Source organism: Loxodonta africana, chromosome 14 (assembly GCF_030014295.1).
Source record: "Loxodonta africana isolate mLoxAfr1 chromosome 14, mLoxAfr1.hap2, whole genome shotgun sequence".
Lineage (NCBI taxonomy): Eukaryota > Metazoa > Chordata > Mammalia > Proboscidea > Elephantidae > Loxodonta > Loxodonta africana.
In genome coordinates this window covers 62,780,195-62,801,097 of record NC_087355.1, presented here as the reverse complement: position 1 = coordinate 62,801,097, position 20,903 = coordinate 62,780,195, and the positions used below count along the sequence as shown (strand labels likewise).

Here is a 20,903-nt window from a genome sequence, read left to right as displayed (position 1 = left end):
AGTCTCACGTACCTAATGCTGAGTAAAATAGGTAAGACCCAAAAGAGAACAAGTTATGTGATTTCACTACATTTAGATAAAGCAGCAAAATAATCTATGATATTAGAAGCTAATTGAGTGGTTATGTTTGGCAAAGTGAAGTGACAGAAATGTTGAATGAAAAGGTCTATGGGTATTGGTGATGTTCTGTTTATTGATTTGAGTGCTGTTTGCAAAAAGGTGCTCAGTTTGTGAAAATTCAATGAGATGCATTTTTCAGTATATTAAATGAACAGGTTGAATCACGTGAAAAATAAATATATGAGGAGTCATTACATTCATTTAACAAATAGTACCTCCCTATTTTTTTTTTTATGCTTGCTTTCCCCCATGTGCCTGTCAGTTTGTCGTACTGTGGGGGCTTGTGTGTTGCTGTTATGCTGGAAGCTATGCCACCGGTACTCAGATACCAGCAGGGTCAACCATGGAGGACAGGTTTCAGCTGAGCTTCCAGATTAAGACAGACAAGGAAGAAGGATCCGACAGTCTACTTATGAAAAGCATTAGCCAGTGAAAACCTCATGAATAGCAGCAGAACATTGTCTGATATAGTGCTGGAAGATGAGCCCCCCAGGTTGGAAGGCACGCCAAAGATGACTGGGGAAGAGCTGCCTCCTCAAAGTAGAGTGGACCTTAATGACGTGGATGGAGTAAAGCTTTTGGAACCTTCATTTGCTGATGTGGCATGACTCAAAATGAGAAGAAACAGCTCCAAACATCCATTAATAATTGGAACTGGGGATGTACGAGGTATGAATCTAGGAAAATTGGAAATCATCAAAAATGAAATGGAATGCATAAACATCGATATCCTAGGTATAGTGAGCTGAAATGGACTGGTATTGGCCTTTTTGAATCAGACAATCATATACTCCACTATGCTGGGAATGACAACTGGAAGAGGAATGGTGTTGCATTCATCATCAAAAAGAACGTTCCAAGATCTATCCTGAAGTACAACGCTGCCAGCGATAGGATAATATCCATACACCTACAAGGAAGACCAGTTAATACAACTATTATTCAAATTTACACACCAACCACTGGGGCCAAAGATGAAGAAATAGATTTTTATCAGCTGCTGCAGTCTGAACTTGATCAAACGTGAAATCAAGATACATTGATAATTACTGACAATTGGAATGAGAAAGTTGGAAACAAAGAAGAGGGATCAGTAGTTGGAAAATAAGGCCTTGGTGATAGAAAGAATGCTGGAGATTGAATGATAGAATTTTGCAAGACCAACAACTTCTTCATTGCAAATACCTTCTTTCACCAACATAAACGGCAACTACACACAAGGGCCCCACCAGATGGAACACACAGAAATCAAATTGACTACATCTGTGGAAAGAGATGATGGAAAAGCTCAATATCATCAGTCAGAACAAGGCCAGGGGATGACTGTGGAACACACCATCAATTGCTCACATGCAAGTTCAAGTTGAAACTGAAAAAAATCAGAGCAAGTCCATGAAAGCCAAAATATGACCTTGAGTATATCCCACATGAATTTAGAGACCATTTCAAGAATAGATTTGACGCATTGAACACTAGTGACCAAATACCAGATGAGTTGTGGAATGACATCAAGGACATCATTCATAAAGAAAGCAAGAGGTCACTGAAAAGACAGGAAAGAAAGAAAAGACCAAGATGGATGTCAGAGGAGACTCTGAAACTTGCTCTTGAGCATCGAGCAGCTAAAGGGAAAGGACGAATTGATGAGGTCAAAGAAATGAACAGAAGATTTCAAAGGGGCTCTGGAGAAGACAAAGTTAAGGGTTATAATGATATGTGCAAAGAGCTGGAGATGGAAAACCAAAAGGGAAGAACACACTTGGTGTTTCTCAAGGTGAAAGAACTGAAGAAAAACAAGCCTCGAGTTGCAATAGTGAAGGATTCCATGGGGGAAAATATTAAGCTACGCAGGAAGCATCAAAAGAATATGGAAGGAATACATAGAGTCATTATACCAAAAAGAATTAGTTGATATTCAGCCATTTTAAGAGGTGGCATATGATCATGAACCGATGGTACTGAAGGAAGAAGTCCAAGTTGCTCTGAAGGCACTGGAGAGAAACAAGGCTCCAGGAATTGATGGAATATCAATTGAGATGTTTCAACAAACAGATGCAGTGCTGGAGGTGCTCACTCGCCTATGCCAAGAAATATGGAAGACAGCTTACTGGCCAACTGACTGGTAGAGATCCATGTTTATGCCTATTCCCAAGAAAGGTGATCCAACTGAATGTGGAAATTATAGAACAATGTCATTTATATCACACACAAGCAATATTTTGCTGAAGATCATTCAAAAACAGCTGCAGCAGTATATCGACAGGGAACTGCCAGAAATTCAGGCTGGTTTCAGAAGAGGTTGTGGAACCAGGGATATCATTGCTGATGTCAGATGGATCCTGGCTGAAAGAAGAGAATACCAGAAGGATGTTTACCTGTGTTTTATATCAAGCTATGGATAACATTGCAAAGAATGGGAATCCCGGAACACTTAATTGTGCTCATGAGGAAACTTTACATGGATCAAGAGGCAGTTGTTCGGGTAGAAGAAGGGGATACTGATTGGTTTAAAGTCAGGAAAGGTGTGCGTCAGGGTTGTATTCTTTCACCATACCTATTTAATCTGTATGCTGAACAAAATAATTCGAGAAGCTGAACTATATGAAGAAGAACGGGGCATCAGGATTGGAGGAAGACTCATTAACAACCTGCATTATGCAGGTGACACAACCTTGCTTGCTGAAAGTGAAGAGGACTTGAAGCCCTTACTAATGAAGATCAAAGACCACAGCCTTCAGTATGGATTACACCTCAATATAAAGAAAACAAAAATCCTCACAACTGGACCAATGAGCAACATCATGATAAACGGAGAAAAGATTGAAGTTGTCGAGGATTTCATTTTACTTGGATCCACAATCAACAGCCATGGAAGCAGCAGTCAAGAAATCAAAAGGTGCATTGCATTGGGCAAATCTGCTGCAAAGGACCTCTTCAAAGTATTGAAGAGCAAAGATGTCACCCTGAAGATTAAGGTGGGCCTCAACCAAGCCATGGTATTTTCAGTCACATCATATGCATGTGAAAGCTGGACAATGAATAAGGAAGACCGAAGAAGAGTTGACACCTTTGCATTGTGGTGTTGGCAAAGAATATTGAATACACCATGGACTGCCAAAAGAACGAACCAATCTGTCTTAGAGGAAGTACAGCCAGAATGCTCCTTAGAGGCAAGGATGGCGAGACTGTGTCTTACATACTTTGGACATGTCAGGAGGGATCAGTCCCTGGAGAAGGACATCATGCTTGGTAGAGTACCGGGTCAGCGGAAAAGAGGAAGACCCTCAACGAGGTGGATTGACACAGTGGCTGCAACAATAAGCTCAGGCATAACAACGATTGTAAGGATGGCGCAGGACGGGGCAGTGTTTCGTTCTGTTGTGCATAGGGTCGCTATGATTTGGAACTGACTCGATGGCACCTAACAACATGCCTCTTTATATTTCTCTTTTAAAATTGGTATGTAGCTTTTTTTTGAAGTTGGGTGCTTTATTACTGAGCACAATTTTTATGTTGTTTGAGGGAATTGGAGAAGGAAATGGAGAAGATGTGTAAAATGTTCACCAGAAAGCTGCATTTCTGTTATAAACAAAGGATATTTATCTTGCTTAAAATTTTCAGAAAACTCAGGTGGTTCATTTTCAGACATTGATTTTTAATTTTATTTGTAATCAGTTTCTAAGATATGACTCATTATATCTCTCATAAGGAAACTGAAGGAAACAAACCAAAAAGAGGATAATATTATGCTATACATTTTTAATATTTTATAGCAGTGCATTTTATCTTCAGGAAAAAAAGTAAATTACAAGCACAGTCCTGGTTTTAGTTAGTCTCATAACTCTATGTGTTTTACTGATATACCTTATTAGTCTAATATTCATATTTTTCTTAATAGGTGTTCAATTCAACTTTCACACTTTTCATTTGGAAGATCATCATGACTACTTACTGATCACCGAGAACGGCAGTTTTACTCAACCACTGGCACGCCTGACTGGTTCAGAACTTCCTTCAACAATCAATGCTGGCCTCTATGGAAATTTCAGGGCTCAATTGCGATTTATTTCAGATTTTTCAATATCATATGAAGGATTCAACATTACATTTTCTGGTGAGAAAACAAACATACTACACACATAATGATCTCCTTTAGTAAATTAGAAAGAAAATTTTTTTTTTTTCTTACACACTAGCATAATTTGTGATAAAACAGAAGGAAAAATACCAGAGAAGAAAAATGAAAAAGAAGGCAAAGGAATACCTGTCAAGGATTGTTTATAGTAATAAATTAAAGGGAAACTTTAAACAAAAGCTACTACTACTACTACTAATAATAATTAATTCTCTAAGAATTTACTAAAACAAACAAACAAACATGGATTCCAACTCATAGCAACCCTATGAGACAGAGTAGAACTGCCCCATAGGGCTTCCAAGGAGAAGCTGGTAGATACAGACTGCCAACTTTTTGGTTAGTCATGGAATTCTTAACGACTGTTCCTTGGAAGGAACCCCTCCCTGGTGGTGTAGTGGTTAAAAGCTACAGCTACTAATCAAAAGGTTGGTGGTTTGAATGCACTAGGTGCTCCTTGGGAACCTTATGGGGCAGTTCTACTCTGTCCTATAGGGTCACTATGAGTCAGAATTGGCTCGGCAGCAATGGGTTTGGTTTGGTTTGGTTCCTTGGAAGTATGTTAGTTACATTTCAACTTATAGTCTACAGAAAGGTCAAAAGGCAAAACTAGCTAAAATGCTTAGTGAACTTAAAATGAAATATGAAACATATTGCAGAGTTTCAATTAGACTAAAAAAAATTACATGTGAATTTAACCACTGACTAGAAAGTTTTACATGTCTTGGAAATGGCATAATTAACAGCCAAGATCATGATAAATTTATTATTTTAGAACCAAATGATCTAGAAACAAATTAGCATGGTTACACATTTCTTCTAGAATAATTTTATTTGTAGACAATAGTAAGACTTAGGTTCTAGAAAAAAAAATAATGATTTCTATATGACCAAGGATTATAAAAATATTTTTGCCACTTAGAGTTTTACTATTTGAATGGAATAGTGAGACAAATAGTTATTTCTTAATACAGAATTGCATTACTAAGTAAATCTTAAGTAGCTTACTAACATTAGAATTGTAGTATTATTTTATATCTGTATTCATGCAAATGGTAATCTAGTTCTTAAACTATTATTTTGATATTATTTGGAAACTCTTATCTGACAAGATAATTAAGATAATCGATAATGAGTAGTAAAAGAGTATAATCAATTTTAACTTAAACATGCAAATACATTAAAAAAAACAATATGAAGCAATTCATCTTGTTTTCTGTTGCAGCTAAATAGTAAGCAAAGGCTCTAGAAGTATTTTATCTAAGTTACTTCTTAGGACTGTGTATAAATTATAATATTGTTCAATCCCACCTACTCTTTCATACCCTGAAGAGTATTTAGTTTTTCATTTTTATAGTGTTCATGCATTGCTTGGGGGCAAAACTCTATTGTAAACATGTAATGTAATAAGTTTCCAAATGTAGGCACTTCAGCCTTACGTAACCCCTGCATCTGAAGTGATGTGTTTTTCAAAATATGGACTAATTGAACTCCTTATAGTTCTAGAGGCACAAGAGCCTTTGTATTAAGACTAAAGCCATTAAGTGAAATGCATTTCAAAAGTGTAAATAATTTCGTTCCAAATGTTATTTTGTATTTGAAAATATGCATCTATTATGCCATTATTATCAGTTAAAATCTATGAGATGGAAATGTTTCTAAAGCAGAAGAAAGAATATGAGATAAATAGCTGCATTTTCAATTTATCATTCAGAAGGGGACATTTTCTCATCTGTATTGAGTTTCATGCATAAAAGTATGCATTAATTTATTAGGTCTTTTACAAAAGAAGAATATTATGTGTGCCATCAGCATGTACCTGTAATTATACATATAGTCACTTTGTATTTATATGGCTAAGTTTTAAAAATATTCGGTTTGCAGAGATAGAAATATACCCTTAAATGTGACTTCTATGTATTTCTTTGTTCCTCTCCACCCCTGGGGGAGGGGTTCTTCCCATTGATTTACAGAATATAATCTTGAACCTTGCGAAGATCCTGGAATTCCTCACTATGGTAACCGAATTGGGTTCAACTTTGGGGTTGGCGACACTTTGACCTTCTCATGCTCATCGGGTTATCGACTGGAAGGAACATCAGAGATCATCTGTCTTGGTGGTGGCCGACGAGTGTGGAGTGCACCTCTGCCAAGGTGTGTGGGTACGTGGTCAGCTGCTTTCATTTGCTTGTATGTGTAGTCACTGTCCATGGAGTTGCATGGTTACACAACCTTCGTCTTTTATACTCTGTTGAATTTCTTCATTTATTTCACATTAGTTATTTTTTTTTTTTTCAATTTGGCAATGTGGTGTACCTCAATTAACTTCTACCTGATTCCTTAACTGCCATTCAAACAACTGTTTCTTAATTTGTTTTCAGATTATAGGGATAAGGAATAGATTAGGTATAGATAGATGATAGACAGGTGGAGAGATGGATAGATAGATGATAGATAGATTAGATAGATGATAGATAGATAGATAGATGATAGATTGATAGATATAGATAGATAGATGATAGATAGATGATAGACAGATAGATGATAGACAGATAGATAGATAGACAGACAGACAATAGATAAAGTCATGTTTTGAGAGCTCATAAAAATGAAATTCTTGAGTCCTTTTGATAGTATATTCTGACTGAGGCTTTGGCAGTATTTTGTAACATAATTACCATAAAAGATGATTACAAGGGGAAATTTGTCAAATAAAGAATATGTAATTTAAGGGATACAAAGGCATTTATTGACTCAATTTATAAATTATATGCAATTCATCTATTAAAAAAAACAGGTGAATTAAAATGACAACCCATTTTACATTGTGAAATATAAAAAATAATTAAAGGGCTGGAAGTTTGAAGTCACCACCTCAAACTTTGAAAACAAATGTTTTAACTGATAAAAGAAAAAGCATATTTTTTTCCAGAAGGAAAAATGTGCGACTTTTTCATCAGGACTTGTCATTTCCTATTTAAATGAGGAAATGTCGTTAGGTGCCCTCCAGTCAGTTCTGACTCATAGCGACTCTAAGTATAAAAGAACAAAACACTACATGGTGCTGCACCATCCTCACAATTGGTGCTGTTTATGAACCCATTGTAGTCAGCCACTGTGTCAATCTATTTCATTGAGACTCATCCTCTACCAAGAATGATGTCTTCTCCAGGGAGTGGCCCTTCCTGATAACAAGTCCAAAGTACCTAAGACAAAGTCTTGCCATCCTAACTTCCAGGGAGCATTCTGGATGTACTTTTTTCAAGACAGAATTGTTCGTTCTTCTGGCAGTCCCTGATGTATTCAGTATTATTTGCCAACATCATAATTCAAAGACATCAGTTCTTCCTCTGTCTTCCTTGTTCATTGGTCCAGCTTTTACATGCATATGAGGTAACTGAAAATACCATGGCTTGGGTCAGGTGCACCTTAATATCAAAGTGGCTAATTTTATGATAGAACAAAATGAAAACTGTTATCCTATAGTTTTTTTCATAAAGATTTTGCAAACCCTCCCAAACATCTAATCTGAATTTACTTTAATTGGAAAATTAATTGTATGTCACAGATAAATTATGCCACAAAATTAAGCAGATTTGTAGAGATTTGATCTCTGGAAGCAAAATGCCCCCACAGATGAAACTGAGAATGAAGAGAAAATCACCTTCTATATCTTATTGAATGTATCGACTAATCTGTAGAATGTGGAGATCCCTGTGGAGTCCCAAATAAAACCAGAAAATATGATCTTCCAAATTAACGTTGGTCTGAAGGTTTTTATAGTGAGGAGCTTCTTTTCACAGCCCTGTAGAGTAATATAACTGACAAGCTGATACATAACAGATGAAATATCTTTCTAAAATCACACACTTTTATAGAAATGGCACAAACAACTAAGGAGTCTTTGAGTTGATTGGTGATGAGGAGTCACACTCTTTGAACTCCTTCTTTTCCAGGGTTTTTTTATGTAAGGCACAGGGCTTCTACACCTGGTATTCCTTCTGTGGCTTTTTTTTTTTTTCCTTGCTGTTACCATGTTTGGAATTCCCCTCCTTACCTGAATTGCCCCATTCTCATTTTTGTTTTCTCTGACACTTCCGATGGCTAGTTAGTGAGAACCTAGGGAATAGTCCAAATGAAGGGAAAGTGACAGAGTCAGAGTGCCTGAGATTACATTGCTACCACCTGACATTAAGCCTTTTCTAAGCTTCATTTTTCTTATCTGCAAAATGGCTGCAATAGTATTACCTAACTCATGGTGTTATGAGGATTAAAGAGTTTAGCCTTGTTAATGAGACACCTAGCGCAGTTCTGGAGTATAGAAAGCATTCAAAATTTAGGTAGTGTTATACTTACTATATTGAGTGTAGTCCAGACCAACAATCTAGTTTATAAAACCAATTAAAGTTTAATTGGTAAATTAAATTTAAATTGGTATAGTAAATTAAGTTTAAATCGGTATAGTAAATTTAAAACCAATTTATAAAAACACCAAACAAACCAAAAGAAAAAAACTAATGATATGAGGGTCTTCTAGGCTCTGTCATACACAGTTGTCTCGTTGAATCCTCACTACAATCTTGGTGTTATTATTAACCCTCTCCCCCATTTTTCATCAGAAGAACCTGAGCCTTATAGATGTTAATAACTGGCCCAAGATCATAAAGTCATAAGTGACAGGACCAGGATTTGTACACAGATATGTCTCATTCCAAAGCCTAATATTACCTCACTAGAATTAGATGATTATTATGTCTCAAAAAAGCAGAAGGAAAAGTGAATCAAGAGGAGAAAGAATTAATATTTTCTCTGAATGTAGCAAATGCATACCAGGCTGTCGCATAAACTTAGAAGAAATTGTTTACATGTACATTTTTAAAGTTTAGTCCATGTTTACAGTAGATAAATGGATTTATAAAAATCTGACTTCGTAAAAGAAGTGGCTTCAAGTTATTTATTTATTTTATAAACATCTTTCTTTGATAGTTGGTTTATTTGTACCTAAATCTTTAAAGGGAAGGATGACAAAAATCAGCCTGTGGACAAATTTAGAAAGCAAACCTTTTGCCTGAGATTTTCCCCCCATTTTCAAGTTGGCTGAGCTTTAATAAGCTTTTAAGCCTATTGACCTTAATAAATTCCATTGTAGGTATACATTTAAATTGTGAGATGGGGAGAAATATTCTTTCAAACTAAAAAAAAAAAAAAAAAAATTCTTTTTAATTTACTTCTCTGATTTCTTGAACTTCCTCCCTTCACTACTTTGCCTATCTTTTATAACAAATATTTTTATAACAAATATGCTATTTATTTTATTTGTGGTTCCACATATGCATATGTATGTATTTCTTATTTTGTTTCCTTTTCAAAGTTCACAGTCTTTAGTCATATAAAGTGCACATTATTTGTGACTATTCACATGAGCAGATCCCCAATTTTAGCAATACTGGTTTATTTCTTCCTAGATTCTTTGACTTCATATGTATCTAACACCAGTACTCTATTCCATTCTTGCTTAAAAGCTAGTGCTTATCCTCAGCATTGCCAGCCTCATAGGAAGTTTATGTTATAGACATTGGCCAGATCATAAGTGGGTTGTATTCCAAAAGTTGGCTTCTCTTTCAGTTATTTGGAATCTAGCTTGCTTTTCTCTGGCACAAGGCTGCACATAATAGATACATTTCCAAAACCAAACCACAGATAAGGTTTTAAATTTTATGTTAAATATAACATCAATATTAACATTTAGTAAAGTGGCCTATGTATGTATAGGTGACATAATATAGGGCTTGACTCTGGACAGTAAGGCAACGGATAATGCCAATTTTGAAGCCATACTTTTTGTTTATATATGTTTAGTTTTGATTCTATGTTTAGTGATTTAATTGGTTGATGTATTTCAGATTCTTTTGTCAGAATCTGGTAAAATTTATCTTAATTATGGCTCATTAGATGAGTAATAAATAACATTCATGAATAAATTTATTCATTTCCTGAGTAATATTGTAACAAAATACTAAAGTACAATAATTCTATTTTTATATTATTTTCTAACTTATAAGAGTTTTATTATGTGGTGTCCCATTCAAAAACCCCGCTAATGCTTTAAAGTAGATTTAGCATAGCTATTTTTTTTTATTTTATCAGTGGAAACCCTGGTGGCATAGTGGTTGAGTGCTACGGCTGCTAACCAAGAGGTCGGCAGTTCAAATCCACCAGGTGCTTCTTGGAAACTCTATGGGGCAGTTCTACTCTGCCCAAAGGGTCGCTATGAGTCGAAATCACCTCGATGGCAGTGGGTTTAGTTTGGTTTGGTATTTTATCAGTAAAATACCATTTCTATGAAAAAAAAACCAAGGCTGTACACAAAGGTAGGGGCAGAGCTATGACTATCACCATGTCCAAGTCCTGTCCCTGGTCCGCAGCAGCACACCACTGTTTCTAATTGGAGACTATGCTAAAGTTAGGAGGAAATCTGGCCATCATTATTGCTCACACATGGGTTCAGAGCAGTCCTAGTGCTTGTCCTGTACTTTAATCAGAGGAAAGCTTCTTTGACCACAGCCTATTTATTGGCGGTTGCTAAAGTGCAGGGTAATTTGAAGAGGCAAGAGAAGAATCTTGATAAAAATTGAGAGTATAACACCCACTCAAAAGTAAGGATTCTTCTTCCCAAATAGTAGCTTCCTTTGCAGGCACATAGTTCATATTCGCACTCCAGCTCTTCTTAAACTGTGTGATGTTTGCAAGTTATTCAAACCTCTTTCCTTCCAAGTTTTCTCAAATGTAAAATGCAGATAATCACACCCATATTGCAAGATAGTTCTAAGCAATAAAAGTCATGCTAAACATAAAGCATTGCCTTAGTTGTCTAGTACTACTATAAAAGAAATATCACAAGTGGATGCTTTAACAAACAAATTTATTCCCTGACAGTCTAGGAGGCTAGAAATCTGAATTTAGGACACCATCTCCAGGGGAAATCTTTCTCTGTCAGTTCTGGGGGAAGATTCTTGTCATCAGCCTTCCCTTGGGTCTAGGATTTTCTCAGTGCTGTGACCCTGGATCCAAAGAATGTGTTCTCCTCTGGGCTCTTCTTTTGTGGTGTTATGAGATCCCTCTCCTCTCTGTTAGATTCTCTCTTTTATGTCGTAAAAGAGAATGACTCAAGTTGCAACTTAGTCCTGTAGATTGGATCCTACCTCATTAACATAATTACCTCCAATTCTGCCTCACTAACATCTTAAGGGTTAGGATTTACAACACATAGGCTAATCACATCAGATCACCAAATGGTGGACAATGACACAATAGTGGGAATCATAGCCTAGCCAAGTTGACACACATTTTTGGGGGACAAAATTCAATCCATAACAAACACTGATACACTGCCCATCATGTAGTACTTACTCAACAAATGTTAATCCCTTTTCCTTGTGGCTGGGACTACTCTCATGGTCATATACCCAATAATCCTAAGGGCCACAGAGACTGACAGCTGTGAAAATTGATTTTTAAAAAACAGTAGGATAGAGGAGAGAAAGAAAGAAGAGGAAGAGAAGATGAATGCGTTGTATGGTGCCATCAGCAGTTAAGTACTTCAAACACACAATCTCATTTAAATTGATCACTGCTTAATGCCAAGATGAGAATTTTGCCTTTAAAAAAAATTATGTGTCTACATATCTTTATTTCTGTAATTATGCTTTAAATTTTGTAAAAAGTTAAAAATAATTATCAGGAAAAATGATATTTTGTTTTAGGTAATATTTTATATTCAAGAGGTTGTCCTAGAGGGCTGTGTTTCTAAGGAAATAAATATCTGATCATCTGTATAAGTGACAACCAAATGTCTAACAGTAAAAAAGATAAAGTGCAAGAAGTTTGCAATTTCAAAAATAAGAAACACTATCTTGTTTTTGATCAAGAAATAAATACCTGTTTTCTTTTCTAAGAATCACATTTCAAAAAAAACACTGGCATTTCCACTGTCATCTTTTTCAGACAGAAAAAAAAAAAATTGCATATTTTCGTTCCACTTCCAAACATACCAGGAACTAAGCCAGGTTGTGTTGCAAACAAACAAGGAGCTAATCAAACAGCATATTGTTTTGGAAAGTAGAGTAGCAAGCTAAATATTAGTAATGATTTGTCTTTAGGCTGGAGTCCACACATTTTAAGGGGCACACACGTTTTGAAGTCATTTTAAAGACATTAATACATTCATTCTCATAAGCCCCCACTTAATGCATCTACTTGTATTTCTAATTTCATGTGTCATTGATTTTCACTCTGACCTTGGACAAGTAACCACATCTTGCCTTAATCATGAGTCAAGTGAGAAAACTGATAACTGTACATTACACATCTAAATATTTTTCTCACTTATCTTACTTTTTTAATGATATATGATGATTCTTATTTATTATTTAGTTTAAAAGTAAATATTACCAATAGGGGAAATTGGGTGTGGGCATATGGAAATTTTCTATACTATCATTGTAACTTCTTCATGAATCTAAAAACTATTATAAAAAGAAATCTATTTTTAAACATTTTTAAAAAATTATTATAAACTTTTTAACAGCCTCTTAAAAAGCTTATTGATTTTTTTTAATGAAAGAATAAAATGCATTTGAAGAGGCAACTCACCTTTAAGCAAATTCTGTTTATTTTATCTCAGCCTGCAAGCTTTCATACCCAAATTATATACATCACAAAGCCACACACATATATAAAATATGATTCATCTATCAAGTTAATCTGCATTGCAGATGCACGGCCCTATAGAAAGCAAATTAGGAATTAGGAGACAAGTTGTTCTCAGACTCTACCATTAATTATCTGAGTGACTTTAAGCAAATTTCTTAATTTTCTGTGCTTGTGTTTTCTGGAAAGGAGATTACCAATATCAGTGCTACTCAACCAAAATATTTCTTTAAAACCAGAAAAACAAACCCATTGCCATCAAGTTGATTCTGACTCATGGTGACCCTATAGAACAGAGTAGAACTGACCCGTAGAGTTTCCAAGGAGTGCGTGGTAGATTGGAACTGCTGACCTTTTGGTTGACAGCCGGAGCTCTTAACACTATGCCACCAAGGTTTCCATTTCTTATAAACATAGTAGTAAATGTGAGGGAGCAAAGGGTTCTGAGAAGTTACGTACACAGGAGTGTATTTATATTTTTGCTTGTATAATTATGACTGGGTACATTGGCTTCATGACCTAATATACAAAAAATCTATAATATTAACTTATATGTGTTCGGTGCTTTATAGTTTTTGAAAGTTTCTTGCCCATAGCCCTGTGCAGTAAGAGAGAAGGTATTATACCTATTTTATAGCTGAGAAAACACGTGCTCAGAAAGGTTAGAAATAAAGAGTGGAAGATTGTGCCAGAACCATGTCTTATAATTCTTAGTCCAGTGATGCGGTACTCCAGGCAGCATTTTTTTTATTACCTTTTTTATTAAATACCCTATTTTGGGGAAACCCTGGTGGTGTAGTGGTTAAGTGCTACAGCTGCTAACCAAAAGGTTGGCAGTTTGAATCTTCCAGGCGCTCCTTGGAAACTCTATGGGGCAGTCCTACTCTGTCCTATAGGGTCGCTATGAGTCAGAATCGAGTTGACTGCAGTGGGTTTGGTTTGGTTTTGGTACCCTATTTTGGAAGACTATCATTTTTATGTAATAAACCAGGGGTCAGTAAACTCCTGGAAAGTACTAGATAGTAAATATTTCAGACATTGAGAGCCACACAGTTTCTATCACAACTACTCAACTCTGTCATTTTATTGAGAAAGCATCAATAGGCAATACACATAAACAAATGGGTATGGCTATGTTCCAATAAAACTATTTACAAAAGTAAACAACTGTCCGGATATAGCTCTGGGAGTAGTTTACTGACCCCTGCAACATACTTACCAAGATTGATCAACTTAATTATCCTCTTTACATTTGGGAATTTACTAAAAAAAACCCAAAAAAACCCAGTGCCCTCGAGTCGATTCCGACTCATAGCGACCCTATAGTATGGAGTAGAAGTAGGTCATTTTTTAAGAAGTCCCTGTGTAGACCCCTTACAATTAATGTGCTAGGCTTCTAACCAAAAGGATTGAGGTTTGAGTCTTCCCCAGAGGTATCGTGGGAGAAAGACCTGGTGATCTACTTCTGAAAAATAATCCACTGAGAATTCCTGTAGGGTCTATTCCGACACACATGGGGTCACCATGACTCAGAGTCCTCTTTACGGCAACTGTTTTTCCTTCTCCCCTTATCTTTTAAAGAAAGAAGAAAGAACCCTTTTCACAGCCTCTATATCTTTTCATCTTAGGCTTTATTTAAGTAGCACATCATTTACTTATTCTAAGAGATATTTCTCATGTTTTTTGCAGAAAGAATATTAGGACTGTGTGTGTGTGTGTGACTACTGATGTAGTTTATGAGTAAATTAGTTCTCAGCCATCTCCAGATTTCTTCTGAATACAGACCTGCATTTCCAGCTGTCCACTAGACTTCTCCATACGGATGCTCTCCCACAGGCACATTGACTTCCACATGCCAAAACAGAACTCATTATCTTCTCAGCCAAATTGACTGTTTTTTCTGCACTCTTTATTTCAGTTGTGGCATCATTCTCATCCAATCACCCAAGTTAGAAATTCTGTCATCTTTTGCTCTTAATACATATTGGAGTAGTCACTGAAACTTACTATCTAAAACTAAGGCTCAAATTTCTCATCCTTTCCATTCCCATAATTCCCATTATTCTAGTCCAGCTCTCATTGTTCCTCATAAAAATTAATAGCATGATAATACTGTGTCTTAGACATTGTACTAAATGCTACTTATACATTTATTTCCCTCTCATAAGCCTTCTAAAAATCATTTGAGAGATTATTATTATCCCAAGTTATAAAATAACTAATCACATAACTTCATAAAGAACTTGAACCCAACTATTTCTGACTCCAGTGTTCTTAATTTAGCAATTACTTGTATAATTTCACCGTACTACCTTCTCCTTGCTAGCTGGACTTCCTGTTTTCAACTTTCCTTCCTCTAATTTATCTTCAATATTGTTACCAGTTATATTAGTTTACTGTTGCTAGGTAACAAATTACCACAAATTTAGTGGCTTAAAACAACATATTTTTCATCTCACAGTTTCTTTGGGTTGGGAATCTGGGCATGGATTAGTTGAGTCCTCTTAGGGTTTTGCAAGGCTGCAATTAAGTTGTTGACCATGGCTGGGGTCCCATCTGAGGTTGCTGTTGGGTGTTGTCAAGCTGGTTCCAACTCATAGCAAGGCTAAGAGTCCTCTTACAAACTCACACAGTTGTTGGAAAAAATCACTTCTTTGTGGTTTTAGGGGTAAGGGCTTCAGTTTTTTGTTCAGCCCATACAGGCCCCCAGCAGTTCCTTGCCACCTAGGCTTCCCCAAAATGGCAGCAAGGAGAGTCTTTCTAGTGAGTCTGCTAGCAAAGTGGAGTTTTATGCAATCTAACAGAATCACGGGGGTGATTAGAAGCAAGTCACTGGTCCTGGCCACAATTGACGGAAGTGGATTACACTAAGGTATGAATCCTACCTTAAAGTCTGTCTACTACACCAATTATATTATCTTTGGAAAGACCAAATCTTCTGTCTGTTCCCTGCTTAAGTCACTAAGTGATTCCTCATCACTTATAAGATAAAGCCAAAATGTGGACTTAGTGTCTTCCCCAGGTATTCCATTGTATGCATCCTGGAATACAGTCACAGATGCTACATGTAATGTCATATACTTTCTACACTTTAATGTGTTAAGGATATGTCAACATTTAGTGCATACAAATGATCAAGCTTTCACTTTTGTTGGCAGGATCAAATAATCTCTTTAAGAATGTAGATACAGAGATACTGTAAAAAAAAACGAAAACAAAAAAAAACACTGGAAGAACAGTTTAGCACCTGGAACAACCTCTGTCATTCAAAGCCCTGGTGGTGCAGTGCTTAAGCATTAGGCTGTTAAACAAAAGGTTGGCAGTTCGAATCCACCACCTGCTCCTTGGAAACCCTATGGAGCAATTCTACTCTGTCCTTTGGGTCACTATGAGTCAGGATCAGCTCGGTGGCACTGGGTACCTACAATAATTCAAGATGCCATTACCTATTATCATGTACTTATATTATTGTAGCAGCCCAAGCAGCACTGTAGTCTCCATTCTTGTCCCTTTCCACAAGCCAAACAGCGAAGTCAGAATGAACCTCTTATGACACAAATTTGATGATGTCACTCTGTTGCTTAAAAACCCCTCCATTGTTCCCCATTGCTTTCAAGATAAATTCTGAATGTTACCCACTTAACACCCCTCCATAATTTGGCCTGGCCCATTGTTACTTTAAACTCACCTTATTTACTTATTAGGGTGAACTAATGCATATTTTGCGTATCTCTTATTAAATGGAACTGGATCAGGGAATATGAGCTTAAACCCTTCTCATTAATTTGGAATTTATAAACAAATGTATTTATGGACATTCTTTTGGAATCTATCCGGTCCATTAGTAGAGATACTTCTGAACTTGCTTTATTATACTCTCGATGACCATTGAACACATGTCTGTTTTATCTGGTGATTGTGAGCCTCTTGAAGGCGTAGACTTCCTGTTAGTCATCTTTGTACTTCCTGTGTGTCTACCCTCAACTTTGGCACATCACAGATGCTCATTCAGTATAGAAGACATTTTAATAATATGCCATGTGATCATCGTAAACAAACCAGAGTAGACTGTGACCTACCCATAATGTTGATTCATTTACATTAAAACTTTTATTGAAAAGATCCTGTTTTATTAGAATCTCAAAAACTTTGGGCTAAAATTTTTCCATTTGATGAGAACTTAAAATAGCAGACTCTTAAAATACTTCATTCCCCATATATAAGTCCTCATGCTCTGACTATAAATTTTTTTGCAAGCCAAAACCTGACTGCTAAATGGAAAGTTAGAAGATGAATTAGTCCTGAGGATTACATAGAGGACATAGACTTTTTTCTTTTAAGAGAGAGTTGAGTTACAGAAAAGGGGCAAAAAGTGGAGCATTTACCAGAACCTATGCTTCAGGGCAGAAACCCTGGCGACGTAGTGGTTAAGTGCTGTGGCTGCTAAACCAAGAGGTCAGCAGTTCAAATCCACCAGGTGCTCCTTAGAAACTACGGGGCAGTTCTACTCTGTCCTATAGGGTTGCTATGAGTTGGAATCGACTCAATAGCACTGGGTTTGGTTTGGTTTTTGGTATGTTTCAGGGCCATGTCCTCAAGGCAATTCTAATAGTAAGGGTCTCATGCTAGAAAGATTCACAAAAGTACTGGAGAAACTTGCTCATTGTGTAACCTCTTGTGGCTTCGTCTTGGTTTGTGAAGAGTATGTCCAAGTACACAAATCCCTAGATCATACTATTTCTTCAGGTGTGTCTAAGAAACTTAACCTAGATATATTGGAAAACATTGAATTACATGAATCACCTAAGTAAAGTTATTTAGCTGTACAATTGAAGATTGTTGAAATGGCAAATTATTTTTTACCTGTGTATTAACCACAATTAAGAAAAAGTGTGTGTGGGGGCGGGGAGGAGGGAAATACAAGAGTAGCACTCTATGTAGTTCTTTAAAGAAAAAAGAATATTCATCAGCCTTGTCATCAGACAATCTAATTTTAGTTTTTAGCAGGATACTCATCAGCCTGTCATCAGACAAACTAATTTTAGTTTTTAGCTTAATATATCTTTACTTAAGTAGAAGAGGCCTGTTTCCTAGTACATATTAGTGCCAGATAAGGAATTTTTACCTGAGGTAATAATGAAAGCTAATATTTGCTGTGTGCTTTCTAAATGTCAGGCATGGTCTTATGAGGTATGGATAAGGACAGTGAGGCACAGGGAGGGTAAGTAATTTCCCCTAGAAGAATATGTTAACAGTATTTTAAAAAATTTTAAATAGGTTACAAAGGGAACTTTTTTATTTTTATATGCACATATGAGCCATGAAGAATAAAAACATTAAATAAGCCAGTGTGATTTTAATATTCTGTACATATCCCAAACTTTTTCTTACTTGTGACAGTGACATCTGTGGTTTTCAGGAAATACTATAATTTGGCAGTGTAGATAACTGGAAGAGATAATTAAATGTTATTGCTACTTGTAACTGAATTAGGTTTTGATGCTATGTCTCAGGAGAGGGTAGGATTTAATTGAAGTTGCAATAAAGACTGACAGTACCTAAAAGCTTTTTGATACTGGGAAGAAAGGTCATTGTCACATTAAGCAAATAGATTTTAAAATTACTTCTAATTCCATGTTTTTATAAAGTCCATATGTGTATGACTGTGCATAGTTTTTTTTTTCCATTTGAGCCTCATAACATTGAAAATAATAGCCAAAAGTGTGTATGCCATTAGTCTAGAGGTTGATTTTAATAAATGGTTTTATTATTTGTCATCTGGTAATGCATTTAGCTAAAAAAAAAAAAAAAGATTTTTTTTTTTTTTTTAGCTAAGCTATGTTCAAATGCATCTAGAGCTTGGAAGACAGACAAAAGAACACTGGAACAAACTAGGACTATCAAATAGTGCAGTGTCCTAAGGAAGCAATCAGCCAATAAGTTCAGTGGCACTAATGGGGATAGGTTTAGGGGTGAGTGCAAGAGAGTAGGGCTGTGATTATTCTGCCTAGTAAATGCATTCAGCCCCTAATTAAGGGTATGTAAAATTTCGTTTTCCACCATCATTTCTGTTTTTATAGTTATTTTCTCTTCAGCTCACGCTCACTCTTCACTTCAGCTCCTTCACTTCAGGATAAAGCAGCTGAAGTCATCCTCCTCTGTTTATTATACCAAAACAGTTGCCATGGAAATAATATAATGTGATAAAATAAGCATCAAAAGTTAAATCCAGATTCAAGAAGGGACAGATGGGTCAGGTATGAGAAAAAAAAAGTGTGCTTATTTGAATGAATAATATTCTTGGCAATAACAAAAAAAAGTCAAGGCAAGTAACAGAAAACAGAAAACAATGAACTTAGCGCTTTAGAATGTTATTCGTAGAATTTAAATATTACACTTCAAGCAGATGTTTCAAAGAAAAGGAATTAGGGGATGATTAACTCTCCCACAAGTGAAATTTCTGGGTATGAGCTGCTTTTCTGCATCTCTGAATTGTATCCACGTATTCTGAGTCTCAGATCAATTATTAGTGTGCTTGATGTGTTTTAATCAGTCTACAAAAACTGTGTTTCAAGAAGTGATGGATAGCTTTTATTTCATGCATTTTATTTACCTTATGTTTCTGTATTTGTAATAGTCGATGTTTTATTTTGTTAAGCTGACATATTTTTCTATCTTACCACCCAACCAGAAATTAAATCAATCCAATTCAACAAATATTTGGTGAGCACTGAGTTAGGTGGCAAACGTACAAATGAATAAACCACTCTCATCAAGGTTTTCCTTCTATAGTGTACAGGGGAATAAACTTAAGACTATTTATGACACCATGAAATAAGAATTAGAAATAAAACCTATAATGTAGCAGAGAGGGAAAATAATTCTTTCTGGAAGGATAGAGAATAGTTTCTCAAAAATTACGAATCAGTGAAAATGAGCTGGATTTTGCCAAATAGAAAAAGAAAAAAAGGCCCCTAGGCATAGAGGGTAACACAAGTAAAAGTGATGTGTCTATAAATCTCTTTTGGGTAAGTGGCTTTTTTGCAGTTCTTTTTCAGATCCCAGTTCAATTATAAAAAAACACCCAATTATAGATAATTATAGATAGATGTAGTTAATGTGTAGCTAACACTTTATGTTTTTCTTTTTAATCAACTCAGGAAGGCCACATTTCCTACAGTGATACATAGCTCCTAATTTCATACACTTTTCTGTGTTGTTCAGAAGCCTGGTTAGATGTTTTATTAGAATCGACATAGTAATATATAGTAATGATGTAATATTTTATATGATACCGAAGTAAGCTCTGGAGAAAAACTTCCTGGTTCTTAGCTTCACAATTTAGTGGTTGTTGCAAGTTAATCCCTCTTAATCCTTTGCCTCCCACCTGTAAAATGGAGATACTCACAGTAAAAATTTTAGAAATTTATTGAGTTCCTACTATGACTAGATAATGTGTTAAGAGATTTACAGGTATTAGCCTATTTAAGCTTCTTAACAAGTCTATAGTGTGGAAAACAAATATATCATCTCCATTTTGCAGGTGAGATCAATGAGGTAGAGAAAGGTTGCTTAACTTAAATAAATAGCTATGTGCCCAAGTAGCACAATGCTCCTTGCCTGACATGGTTGTAAGGCTTGCCTGCCCATTGTTGTTGAGTGGATTCTGACTCAGTGACCCTATGGGACATAGTGGGACTGCCCCAAAGGGATTCTGAGGAGTGCCTGGTGGATTCAAACTGCCAACCTTTTGGTTAGCAGCTGTAGCTCCTAAACACTATGCCACCCGGGTTTCATATAAATTCAGCATTCTTTTGCATACAGACCAAATTAGGAGACTACTCTGCCTTCAAGACATTGAAGTTGAAAACATAAACTTAATCACTTCTTGGTTCAATAGGAAGAAGAAAAGCATTGGATAAAATAAATAGCAGACAAG

At 35.9% G+C, this 20,903-nt stretch overlaps 1 protein-coding gene across 3 annotated transcripts in view; it reads left to right on the top strand.

Moving 5' to 3' along the window:
* CSMD3 (CUB and Sushi multiple domains 3) overlaps positions 1–20,903 on the top strand; it is a 1,388,861-nt gene that overhangs the window by 927,060 nt on the left and 440,898 nt on the right. For all 3 annotated transcript variants that reach the window (XM_064268007.1, XM_003408442.3, XM_003408441.3), the window contains 2 exons: positions 4,019–4,234; positions 6,229–6,417. In XM_064268007.1, coding sequence (XP_064124077.1) covers positions 4,019–4,234; positions 6,229–6,417 — 405 coding nt within the window. The remainder of the gene's footprint in view (positions 1–4,018; positions 4,235–6,228; positions 6,418–20,903) is intronic.